The sequence below is a fragment of the Lasiodiplodia theobromae genome (genome assembly GCF_012971845.1).
Source record: "Lasiodiplodia theobromae strain AM2As chromosome Unknown scaffold_68, whole genome shotgun sequence".
Lineage (NCBI taxonomy): Eukaryota > Fungi > Ascomycota > Dothideomycetes > Botryosphaeriales > Botryosphaeriaceae > Lasiodiplodia > Lasiodiplodia theobromae.
This window is the reverse complement of record NW_023336550.1, coordinates 1-12,382: the sequence shown is the minus strand read 5'-3', so window position 1 is coordinate 12,382 and position 12,382 is coordinate 1. Positions and strand designations below refer to the sequence as shown.

General features: G+C 54.8%; 3 protein-coding genes across 3 annotated transcripts; all 3 read left to right on the top strand.

The window, feature by feature from the left end:
• Nucleotides 1-1,841: 1,841 nt before the first annotated feature.
• Nucleotides 1,842-2,327, top strand: LTHEOB_12595 (tRNA uridine 5-carboxymethylaminomethyl modification enzyme GidA; the record flags this gene model as incomplete). Its single annotated transcript, XM_035509479.1, has 1 exon — nucleotides 1,842-2,327. One exon carries the CDS (start codon nucleotides 1,842-1,844, stop codon nucleotides 2,325-2,327), a length of 486 nt encoding a protein of 161 aa, XP_035364420.1.
• Nucleotides 2,328-4,276: 1,949 nt separating this feature from the next.
• Nucleotides 4,277-8,308, top strand: LTHEOB_12594 (Galactose oxidase/kelch beta-propeller; the record flags this gene model as incomplete). Its single annotated transcript, XM_035509478.1, has 1 exon — nucleotides 4,277-8,308. The coding sequence occupies one exon, from the start codon at nucleotides 4,277-4,279 to the stop codon at nucleotides 8,306-8,308; it is 4,032 nt and encodes a 1,343-aa protein (XP_035364419.1).
• A 1,252-nt stretch (nucleotides 8,309-9,560) lies between these two features.
• On the top strand, nucleotides 9,561-11,846 carry LTHEOB_12593 (uncharacterized protein; the record flags this gene model as incomplete). The annotated part of the gene is made up of 4 exons (XM_035509477.1): nucleotides 9,561-9,771; nucleotides 9,824-11,336; nucleotides 11,435-11,602; nucleotides 11,699-11,846. 4 exons carry the CDS (start codon nucleotides 9,561-9,563, stop codon nucleotides 11,844-11,846), a joined length of 2,040 nt encoding a protein of 679 aa, XP_035364418.1.
• Between the last annotated feature and the right edge of the window lie 536 nt (nucleotides 11,847-12,382).

Here is a 12,382-nt window from a genome sequence, read left to right as displayed (position 1 = left end):
GTTTCAGACCGCGGAGGTAATAAATTACGTAAATTTCTCGGCGCTGTGGTCGATTATCAGGACGGAGGATTGTAACGTGAATATGAAATCAATCTGACATGCTACTGGCGCTCCTATTCCGTCACAGAGGAAGAATACATCCGGACCAACCGGGACTATTGACCAAAGGAAGACTTGGCCACGCTTCTCAATGCAGCTGAAGTCCCGATGATCTTTCAGACTACCAACAAGCCTTAAAACTTGTCAAAAAGGCGTGCATTAGTATACGATATTGAGTTTGGAGAAGTACCTTTCATAGATCATAAATGGGATATATCCCGTATAATCTGTGAGGAATCAAGGTAGCGTTGCTGGAATGATTATCATCATTTGAGGTGTTACATATATCTTCGACATATTTAAAGAGCTGATGAATCTGTATTACAGCACTCTTGTCCTGAGAGAGGCCTCTGGGCGGTCAAGACGGCATACCGTAATTCTCAGTCCTAATCCTACTCTACATGAGGCTCGTTGGATTAGTTTTTGAGCGCGCAGTGAAATTTTCAGCATGAGCAATAATGTTTTCAGAGTTTTTACAACTCTCATAGCTGTTACTAGAGTGACATCATACCCACCGATCCTTTCGGCTCACTCCAGAGTCATGACGTCTTGTCCGTCCTATGCCTCCGCAATACTATCATCACTTCAAATTTCTTGCTTACATTCTTCAAACCCAATCAGAAGATAGCATCCATCAACCAATTATTTACTCTATTACTGGAAAGCTCCGCAGTAGCCAGAGGACTCGCAATAAGCGAGTCAAGGGGTGAATGCTCGCTTTGCCGACCAGGCGAGTCCGCCACCATCGTCGCCGAAAACGGCTGCTCTACGTCCGACGCGGGACGCTCCGCACATGGATGACATGCTGAAGGCAAGGGAGGGATGAATCGTTTCTTGGCCTTTCTTGGCGGCTAAGTAGACTCCGAAACACAAAGAAGTAAATTCTGGTGAAAATTTTCTTTGTGCTCAAGCTGTTTACACGGTCTTCCTTGTTTATTCGTCTATCTGATTTGTTTTCGCTGCTGTTGCTCAGAGTGACATCTCCATGTGCCTGGTGTGATCTTCTTCCAAGTCTCAAGTGCCCTCCGGCATCTACCTTCTCCATATCCAAGCATAAAAATTTCCCCCTTTCTTACCAGATGATTGTATCCAAGAGGATGGATACATCCAGAACAAAATGATCTTCAGGGTCTGGGCTTCGAATTGTGCTCTAATAATACTGAAGTAGAGGGTCTTTGCCGTACTTCAACTCGCTGTTTTCAGGAAAAGTTGCTGTAGTGTATATTCCCCTGCCTCGGAAGCCAGGGGCAGCCGGGCAACGTCTTGCTCCGGTGAGGAAGACAGGGGGGTGTTTTACTTGTTGCGGAAACATTGTCTTCTGATTTACGCCAATTGAATGATATCCTTCAATCAACAATCGCCTTTCCGGTTCCAGGGGAAAGGCGAACCCCGTAGTACCAGCGCCGTGGATGGTGTTTTCTTCGGCGACTACGAGATAGTGCGACTCCATCGTGGGTCTGGAGGATTCGCAGAATATCGTCTGGACCAAGATGTATGTACTCTTGAGCTCGGATCGTCTGCCAAATATCAGTATATAAGGGTGGATGGAAGTACCTATTCTTCCAACCAGAACAACACAGCTTTCAACTCCTCTCTTCTTCACTACTTCTTAAGAGCTCCAAGTCTCGCAAGTTCAGGGCCGACCCAATTCAAGAACGAAAGAAGCGTGCTCAATCGCTTCGGAAGACCCCATTATCAAATCTTATATCGATTTCAAACCTCCTCCAAAAACCGCTATCAAGATGCGCGCCACGTACATCGTCCCCGCCCTCCTCGCTCTCGCCACGCCTCTCCTCGCCGTTCCCACACCCATGGCCCAGCCAGACGGAGGTGCTGCTGTCGATGTCAATGCCGATTTCGCCAACCAGCTACAGGTAGAACTCGCCAAGGCGGCGGATAGTGTGGCCGCCGGTATTGTCGCCAAGGCCCATGCTCAGCACAAGAAGCGCACCTATCAGTCCCCTGGTGTTAATGTCGGCGCCGGCGCCGGGGCGGGCGTCAACACTGGGAACAACGGGCTCGGCTTGGTGGTGGGCACGAATGTGAACGCTCTGGTGGATGGGATAATTGGTCTGAAACTCGGCGGTGTTGCTGGTCTTGGTGTTGGCAAGGGGAAGGACAAGCGCGAGCCCGGGGTTGACCCGCGGGCGCTTCTGGGTGTGACGGTTGGGGCCTGTGTGGAGACGTTCTTGGGCCACCTCGTGGCTGGGTTGCAGGTCGCCCTTTGAGCTTGCTTGTTGGGTGAGGTGAGTGAATGAGGACTTCACGGTTGAGACTGGAACGATCGCTGACATTCGCCAGACCAGAAGCACATTGGGAGGAGGCGTTTGGCTGGTGCATAAGCAGGACGAATTCTTTGCCTTTGGAAATTGGATAACAAGGAGTTGGGTGTGCTTTCTATTGGGGTAGTTTTGTTTTGTTTTACTTGTTCTTTTCTCTCCTTGACGAACTCCACGAACGAGTAACGACGGTCTGAATGAGCTGGGTCTCTCCTTTGGAACGATGACGGATATGATGTATACGAAGGCGTACTTGGTTGAATTTCTATGAATACCTACTGTTCCGACGCTTGAAACATGCCTGCATCTGTGAACGATATCGAAGGATCATAATGATGACGGCAGCGGCAAGGAGGGCAATGACGTTCTTTTGACTTGATTTGAACCAAGTCCTCATTAATGGACAAGGTGTTTGACTCAGATTGAGCCAAGCTCGGAAGGATGAAGCGGAGAGTGGCTCAACCATTGTCAGCGATGCTGGGCATAATGCGAGGATATATGTATAAGTCACAGCGGCTGGCTTGGGCAAAGAATGCGGGTCTTGATACAGGTCGCATGGAGCGACTGAACGCGTGTACAAAGAGATATTTCTGGCAACTTCGAAACAGGATATTGTCCAGATGCATATGGGTGGTGTCTTGAATGTTCGACACGGGATTTAGGCGAGATGCGGCAAAACCGGAAGCACGACCGCAGCCAACACGAAGGTTCCGGAAGCTCGTCCGGCTGGTGCGGAAGAGGTTGCTGAGACGGTACGCCAAAATGTGATGGTGAGTCGTGTCGGTGCAGGCTCCGAGCAGACAGACCCTTTCCAAGCTGAAACAAGCTTGGCTGGTGGCGTTCATTGGTCGGCTAACATATAGAAGCGTTAATTATCTCACATGCTAAGTTTCCGGATTTCGTCGGGCGACCGACTGTTTGTTGTCGCTGACACGGCGACGTCATGCCGGCACACAGCGCCGCTGATTTCGCCCGGAAAAAAAATTTGATGCTTAAATGGGTGCAATTTAAGTGACGTCGCGACCTCGTGGGCTCGCCAGGAATGCCTGGCGGGTGCAAATTGCTTGGCGGCCACGTAGGGTGCAAAAGAGGGACCGGTTGGAACCGGCAGGCGGGCAGTCAGCCTCGAAATTTGGGTTGCTGCGCATGACGGCTCGGGCGAAGCGAGTACGGGGCGATTGCGCGGTGCGGTGGAGAAGAGGTGATGGAGGTGGGCAGCAGATAGCGTTGAAGTTGGAATAGACCCTGCCCGACTGACTCGACGCGATCTGCCAGAGATCAACAACCCCGCGACGCGACGCGCCCTCGAGCGCGTTTTGGCTGCGACGGCGCCCCAGCGAACGCCCGAGACCAACCGAGCGCGTCAGCTGGGCCTCCGGACCGCTGCGCATCATGCAGCTCTTGGGCGGGTGGGGGCTTGCAGGCATCAGGCGAGCCCAGCCGCCGCGCCCGCTGCAACCAGCCACGCAACCCGCGTTGCCTGGGCTACTGCGGGAACGCCAGTCAACGCCAACGCCAGGGTCGCTCCATGTCGTGCATCTGCTTCGCGCCCATTCCATTGGACGCTTCCAGCTGCGCCGGCTGCACGTGGATCCAGACGCTTGAAGAAAAGAGCACAGCAGCCTGCTTGCGCAATGGGCCGCCCGCGAGGCTGGTTGCATGTGTTTACAGCGGCCCATCTGCCGGCCTTCCCAGCCTCTTACTTTCCATCTACCAAATCGCAACGCGCTCCACCGCATACCCTCCGCAAGATCGCCCACTTCGCTCTTCGAGTCGAGTCCGCTTCCGCGTGCATGATATCAGACTGCGCACGGCCTGACGCTGCCATGTCCTGCTAGACGCCTCGCACCCGCCCAAAAGACGCGACGCGCCGGCCCTCTACTGCACAACCCAGGGCAATGGCCAGCCTGACATTTCTGTCGCTCCTTCTGCTGGCTCAGTCTGCCCATGCCCAGCTCCCTTATCAGCCTACGCGAGTCTTCCGCTCCTCCAAAGAAGACGGTTTGGTCTATGTATTCGGCCCGGCCCCGAGCGCCTCCAACCAGGCCCAGTTGCGTTCTCTCGACGTCACTTCCGCCCTCGACCCGGCAAACCTCAAGTACAACACTCTCTATTCCGCTCTCCCCTGGTCTTCTGCTGCCGATGCAACGCCCTACATACCCGTCGTCGAGCCCGATGGGAATTTTACCGTTTACGCCGGCGCATGTGCCGACCCGGCTCAAAATGCAAAGATTTGGACTTTCAAAATAGATAAAGATGCCGCTGATGGGAATGGTACTTGGTCGCAGACAGACGTCATGCCTGGGGACACCTCCAGCACCTCCCTGCTCGCTCCAAATTTCCTCGCCGGCGGGCTGTCATTCTCAAGCTCAGAAGATGGGTCTAACAGCAGCCTCTTTGTTTTTGGCGGCATGTGCCCTGATGCCGCCGCCACCCAGGATGACTGGCAGGGCTCTGCCAATTATTCAAATACCATGCTGCAGCTTGAGCCCGATACTACCACCCAGTACTCCCTAAATGTCGCCCCAACCCGTGGTCCCCCAGTTTCCGAAGCGGGTTTTGCATTAGTAGGCCTACCCCCGACTTACTCCAGCGGCAATGATGGTGCCAGGGACCAGCAGCAAAATTTCGTCTTGATTGGAGGACACACGGAAACCGCCTATATCAACATGTCTCAGGTCGCTCTTTACTCGCTGCCGCAGGCCACCTGGACCTTCATTGGAGTCGACCAGCCCTCACAGGAGCACACGGATCTGGCCAAGCGGAGCGATGCCACCGAGGTCGAACCTCGATCAGGCCACACAGCTCTCTTAACTGCAGATGGCTCCAAGATAATTGTCTTCGGTGGTTGGGTCGGCGACATCAACACCCCAGCCGATCCGCAGCTGGCGATACTGAATGTTGGCGAAGGCTACGGTGGCGATGGATCCTGGAGCTGGACGATTCCTTCAACAACAGGATCCGGCCTAGCAAATGGGGGTGGTGTATATGGACATGGTGCTGTCATGCTTTCTGGTGATGTTATGATGGTCACCGGTGGATATTCCATTTCTTCAACCTCTTCGCGACTGAAGTCACGGGCAGATTTGGCGCAAAATACCCAGAGCTTCTTTTTCAACGTTACGTCAAATACCTGGCTATCTGAATATCAACCAAATCCGGATTCATCGAGCGACTCCGATTCGTCTCCGTCCAAGGCCGGGTTGGGTGCTGGCTTGGGCATCGGGCTAGCTGCTGTTCTTGCTATGGCCCTCTTCTACTTCTGGTACAAGCGTTATCTCAAGAAGAAGCGGGAAATTCGGGAAAAGGAGATCGAGAGAGATCTCTCTCGCGGCGGCTATGGCTTCCACGGCAACGAGTCTTATAGCAGTGGAGATAATTATGCCGATTATCTCAGTGACCGTGAAGCAGCAGCGCTTGCTGTTGATCCATGGTTCTTGAACGGTCGACAGGGATGGAAAAATCAACGAGCTCAAGAGGCCGAGAGGACTGGGCTGCTCGTCGAGATTCCCAGTCCTACACGAGGTCTACGTCGCAGCCTTAACGGACGAGCATACCACCAAGCGCCCCGCTACGACGAAAGCCGCCTAAATCAGGGCTCGGGGGGCATCCACCCAATCGATGAGGAGGACGAGATTGAGTCGATAACGAACGAGCGTACCGGCATGCCCGAAATGAGCGAGCGACCTCGTACAGCAGAGAACCGATTTTCTACTTTGTCATCCGCCTCGTATACCCCCGGCCAGGACCCTTTCATAGATCCTGACCCCCTCAGGAGTCATCCGGTTCTTCCCCCGCAGAATATGGTCCACTTTCCAACGAGTCTCAAGTCCAGCGGAAAACAGCCGGTCATTCAGCCCGGACCATCGTCACTAACCCAGGCGCGGACGGCAGATGTGCGGTCTGTGTCGCCAAATTGGGAGCTTGTTGCCAATGGTAGCTTGAGCTCAGGACGCTCTGATCAGGCCTCTACTCATAAATCCGACCGTACCGAATCCAACCTTAGCGACCAAAGCGCAAGATCGGCTCTTTCCATGCTTTCTGCACGCTCTGGTGCCGCAAGCGTAGCGCGGACGCTTTCTAGTGCTTCGGCTGCTATCCTGGCAACGTTCACCAACCCTTTCAACACGCCGAATACCAGCCCTGTCAAAGAACGCCATAACTTATCTCTGCAGATTCCCCCGGGATCAAATTTGGCAAATCGGCGTTCGGGCGAGAGCATTGGGCAGGGGGAACGAACAAATGCGGATGACGATTCCTTCAGAACTGCGAAGACGTCTTTCGCAAAACTACAGGCTGAAGGAGAGGCTCTTCTTGGCGGCCGACCCCGGGACGTTGACAATCTTCCCGCCCCAGTTACCTACTCATCAAGCACAAGTCCGGATAGAGAATCCCCAAACCTGATCCACACGCCAGTCGATTTCTACTCCGAAGGCTCGTTCGAGCAACCCAAAGAAAAAGAGCAGAATGTGACACCTTTGCATCAAAACACCGAAGCGCTCCGAAGGCTTACCCACACGGCTTCTTCCGATACTCTGGACCTTTCAACACCAATTGACAACTCTTTTGCTACACAAGATCGAAGCAAATCCTGGATTCGAGGTTCAGTTCGCCTTGCACTCGCACGCCGACCCTCGTCTAGCCACCGTCACAGCAATTCTCATGACCGTACTCAGTCACTTACTTCCAGCATCCACCGTCGTCGTCGTCACACAAACGAAGATGACGGATCAGGTTGGTTTGGAAGCGGCGGTGCAGGCGACCGCAACAGTGGAACCAGCAGTCCAACCAAACTCAGACGGCATAGGAGATCAGGATCCGGCGTTGGAATCGGGGAGTCAACTACCGGCAGCCGCCCGTCTACGGGAAGCGATAATCTAAACCCACCTCGTCGTGCAAACAGCGATGCTTCCTTTTGGCGGTCTAAGCGCGGCTCCAAGGCTTGGTCGGAAGACACGGCGTCACCAATGTGGCCACCGGACACGCGGGATGAAGGAGATTGGGCCATTGCAACGCCTGAACCTGGGAAGAGCAGGGAAAGTATTGGTGCATATGTGGATGGTGAAGATTGGGATGTGGAGGCCGCCGCCGAGGGGCGTGTCGTCCAAGTCATGTTCACCGTTCCAAGGCAGCCTCTCCGAGTGGTCAACGTTGACTCGGAGTTGGGCAGCGGCGAGACATCAGACGAGGCAAGAAGTACGCGCATCTCGAGCGGAAGCAAAGGAAAGCAGCGCGTCGAGCGTCTTGGCAACGACGACAATGCCGTACCGAGCCCACCAGCCGCGATTGCTGCCGCTGAGGATCTGCTCTCCGACCACGATGAGACACCCACAGCGAAGGGCAAGGCAAGAAAGACGTCGCAGCCGCCGCCTCTGCAACTCGCACCTCCACCCCGGCTTCGCCCCCCTCCAGTAGCCATGTCCTCCAGTCCTCCGCCAGACATGCAGCGGCCCGGCTCGCTCCCAGACCTGCAACCGCTCCACCGGCCTCCTCCGATCTCCCCCGCCTTCCCGCCTTCCGACAGCGAAGAAGAACTACTGGTACCTCCGCCGTCCCTCTCCCAGGTCACCAGGTCAAGCGGTGTGACGTCCAACACCGCGGCTTCGCTTATCTCCCCGTACGGCTCCAATCCTCGCGCCAGCAGCAGCTCGACACTCGGGACGACAATCACCGCACCTGAAACGCCAACGCACGCGCCTGTGCGCGGCCGACCGAGCGAGAAGAACCTGCGTGAGCTGCGCAAGGAGCGGGAGGAGGCGAGAAGTCGGAGCCGAGGAAGGGGTGCATTATTGACGCCGCCAGCCAACAGGCAATCGCGGGATAGACCAGGACTTGGGGAGAGGAGTAAGAGCAAGACATCGATACGGAGCGAGGGCGGTGGAAGTGTGAAGGACTTGATCAGGGAGATTGAGGCGAGGAATCGGCGCTGAGACCTGAGTCGTCCTTGATCGCCTCTCGCGTTCATTGGATCTTGATTTGCGAGGGAGGGTGTTTGATTTCTTTCTTTTTTTGATCATATTACCCATTCATCCCTTCTCAAGCGGTATAGATTTATGATGCGATCATGATGGATGATCCCCCTTGATCATGTTTGGAGTATATCCTTTTTCCTCCCTCCTCTTGAGACTTTTTTCTTTCTCTTTTTCTTGCCCTTTTCCTCTTCTACTGGCCTTTTTGGGACTGGCATGAGGTTTTGTTTGAGTTATGCAAGCGTACAGGTGTTTTGGGTGTTTTACTCATGATCTGGGCTATGGTGGGCGGAAATTTGTTGATTTGACCCTTTTGCTGCTTTGGGTCTTCTTTCGTTCTTGCCTGTAGTTCCATTCGTTTTAGTGGAGGTTATACTTTAGAGTCCTTATTAAGTAAGGCATGGGATACTGGAGGCTCGGATGAGGTGTAGATGTTATCACGGGCGAGTCGTTGAGGGGAACGACAGAGCGTGCTGGGGCATTTCGAAGGGAGATGTTGGCGATGGTAGTACGTAGGCAGGTAGGAAACGGATGAAGAAGATGACTTAAAGATGGGCGTATGTCATCCCGGTGAAAGCTGAAATAAAGAAGCGGATGCTGTAAGCGAGAAAGCTTAACCCACACGAAGCTACACTTTGACCCACTTATTGTAGGAGCGCAAGCTCATAGAGGGATATTACAGCCGAAGTCTAGCGGGATAAATAGTAAGTCTCTAGGCGTCAGTATGCGGTAGCTGTTTCCTTTTCCTTTTCTCTTCAGAAAAACAACATGGTGAGTCGAAACTATCGTCCGGACGAGAGGTGGCATTAAAAATTCTACATCCACGTCCGGACGATAGCTTCAGCTACCCATGACGTGAGCTCAATTCCCGGCAGAGGCACACCTTGCTTTTGGTATACTTTTATCATTGAATAACCGACGCAGGTTATCCGCGCTTGTTGTAGTTGGGGAACAAACAGGGATCAGCAAGGAGCGCTACGTCATCAGCTTACCAGACCGCCAATCACCCCACATGCTGCAATTATGGTAAGCGCCTTTTGAGTTGCGCTAACCAGGCTGCAACATGACCCCATATTCCTTCGATCACTCTGCAACCAACCAAATATTCCGAAAAGACCCACAGTGGTGCCGCTGGTGCCTACTTGCACCACTACAGCAACTTCTTTATATATTACGCAGCTTCACGCCGTGAAGCCGCCAAACGCCATCGAAAATGTCGTACCTCCCAGAGCTCCCTGAGATCCAGCTAGACAGCCTTCTCATCGCATGCTTGTGCTTACCCACAGCACCAGATGGACGAGAAAAGCTGGATGAAGCGCTGGAAGGATGCTTGAGCCCAAAGACAAGAAACACGCCAGAGCTGAAGGTTGTGTCAGTCTTGGATTGCAACCGGCAGAAGAAGCTTGAGAAGGAGAGAAAAGAAGGTTTTGCGACCTGCTGTCCATTCTACAAAATTGCAAAGCTGACGACTCAAAGGGTCAACCTCGGAGCTCTTCGTTGCGGGATGCAAGGCAAGAGAAAAAGGATGGACGAAAATCGGCATCGTCGACAACCTAACCTACCGCCTCCTCTGCGGTCAGAAGCGTCCCGGCGAGAACCCCGAGTGCTCGATGATCATCCTGCAAACCTCTCCACTACCCAGCCAGACCAATGGTGATTCCAATGCCGAGACATTATCAGGATCGCAGCAACCTGAAATCACGGCAAAACGCTTCCCCCTCGCCGAAGCCATCCGCATCCTCACGCAGCGCGACGAGGCCATCACCGTCAACCGCAGCGCCGCGCTCTTCGACCAGCCCGAGTCCGTCCACCGCCACGTCGGCGTGCACAGCAACCTCGGCCTCATCCTGCACGACTGGTCGCTCCCGCTCTTCCATGACGCAACGTCCGTCCGCGCGCAGCGCGCGCACCAGAGCACCATCGACCAAGCCCTCGCTGGCGCCGGCAGCACCCCCGGCCGCCCCGCGCTCCCGCTCGAGCTCGCCGACGCCATCAGAGAGGAGCTCGCGCAGCCGCAGCCGCTCGACGAGCTCACAGCGGCGCCGACGTTCCTGCTGGCCGATCCCGAGGTGCTTGAGGTGCACGCGCTGGTCCCGCTGAAGGACCTCGAGGCGTCGACGCAGGCGCTGAACGAGAAGTTGAAGGCCGCAGCGGCCGCTGCTCCCGCCCCAAGTCCGGATAGCGAGGAGAAGGATGACGATGGTCAGAAGAAGGTCCGGGTGGCGAAGAAGGCAGTGATATACCCCTGGAAACGGGAGGGTGTGCCCGCGTCCCGTCACGACTTCTGGCGCCTGTGGCACCGCATCGTGCGCTGGAACGAGAACCTGAGGCGTCCAGTGTCCCTCTTCCTAGACGTCGATCCCGCAGCGCCGCCAGCAGAGCGTCGTCTCGGTGACGACGACGACACCGACGACATCCCCCTCATCGTCGCCGAATACCAGTACAACAACAACCCCACCCTCGTCAGCCGCGTCGGCCTGCGCGCCGACGACCTCGTCCGCCTCTGGCCCGCCGTCCACCAGCCCAGCTACAGGTACTGGAGCTCACGCCCAGACCTGCGCGCCGAGCGCGAAAAGAAAGGCGACGCCGTCCCCGTCTACCCGCTGACGGACCGCGTCGAGCTGCTCGTCGCGCCCGACGCCCGCTTCTTCCACGACCCCCCGCCCTGGAAGTTTGCCGACTACGGGCTCAACGACGAGGCGCATCCGTGCTTCTTCCTGACCAAGGGCGAGGGGGAGGAGGGCGGAGTGCAGGGGTTGGTGGACTTGATGCATAAGGAGGTGTTTGAGGACGCGGAGGTCGACGAGGATAACGGGCCGTACGCGATAGTGCAATGGGATCGGGAGGAGGATGGTGGTAAGGATGATATGTTGAGATTGGCGATAGAGTGCTGGGAGGGGAGGCCTGGGTTGGACAGGGGGACGGACGAGGGATATTGCATTTTTGTGGACAGGGAGGCGTTCAGGTCGAAGAAGGTGTTGTACGCGATGTGAGTTCCCTTTTCTTCTTCTTGCTTGGATTCAAGCACGGCATGGAGCTCTTGTTTGTGTGCGAGGGAGAGCTGGCTGGCTGACCGATTGGCTTCAGGTACTCGAGACCGCTCGAGAAGGATGAAGACGAGGCAACGTCAAAGGCGATTGAGGACGACGAGTCACTGGACGAGGAGACGAAGCGTAAGATGAGGTTTGATATGTACAGCGAAGGGATCAAGGTCGTGCGGGCGAACATCTTGGAGGAGGAACTTCACCTGGCATGGTAAGTCTTTTAACACCAACTAGCCAAATAGGCACAGAAGCAGTGACCACTTCTGGTTGTATATGACGATTTGGAGTATGCGCTGACGCTGGACAGGTGCAACATTACGACGGCCAATTTGTTTTTCGAAGAGTATTTCGACTTGGATCAGGCTGAGACTTATAGGCGGTCGTGGAAGTCCGAGGAAGAAAAGAGGCTTGCGTTCGAGAGATGGGACCGTACAAACTGGAGGCGCTACCTGTAGATCTGCTGCTGAATCCTCCCATCCAGAGCGGGCCCGTACTTGTTTCATAGATGCATCTAATCGGAGTAGCCTCAAAGAAAGATTTTATGACCAAAGGCTGAGGCTTGTGATCTACACACAATTGCATTAGCCCCTAAGCGTATAGCCGCTCCTTCCAGTGACGTGTAAACAGGGGTCCACGTTACACAGAAAGCAAGGGGATTGGGGCAGTGCTTCACCGGTCGGTCCAGCACCTGCACTTCTGTTTCATTAGCGAGGCTGAACGAGGCACAGCCAGCCTCCCATTATACTAATCAGCCTCGTGCTAAGAGACTGCTGCCTAAAGCACCGTCCATGCTTCCGTATTCCGACGACCGTTCCAACAATCTGGCCGCGAAGCTTCAACGAGAAAATGCGCTACACTACATATCACTGGACTATATGAGAAGCGGCTTTCATCTTTATTCCTCACAATCCGCACAGTTGAGCGCTTGAAACCCCCCCCCCCCCCCCCCCCCCCCTTTTGCCATTCCTGAAGTTTAAATCTTATTTATCCG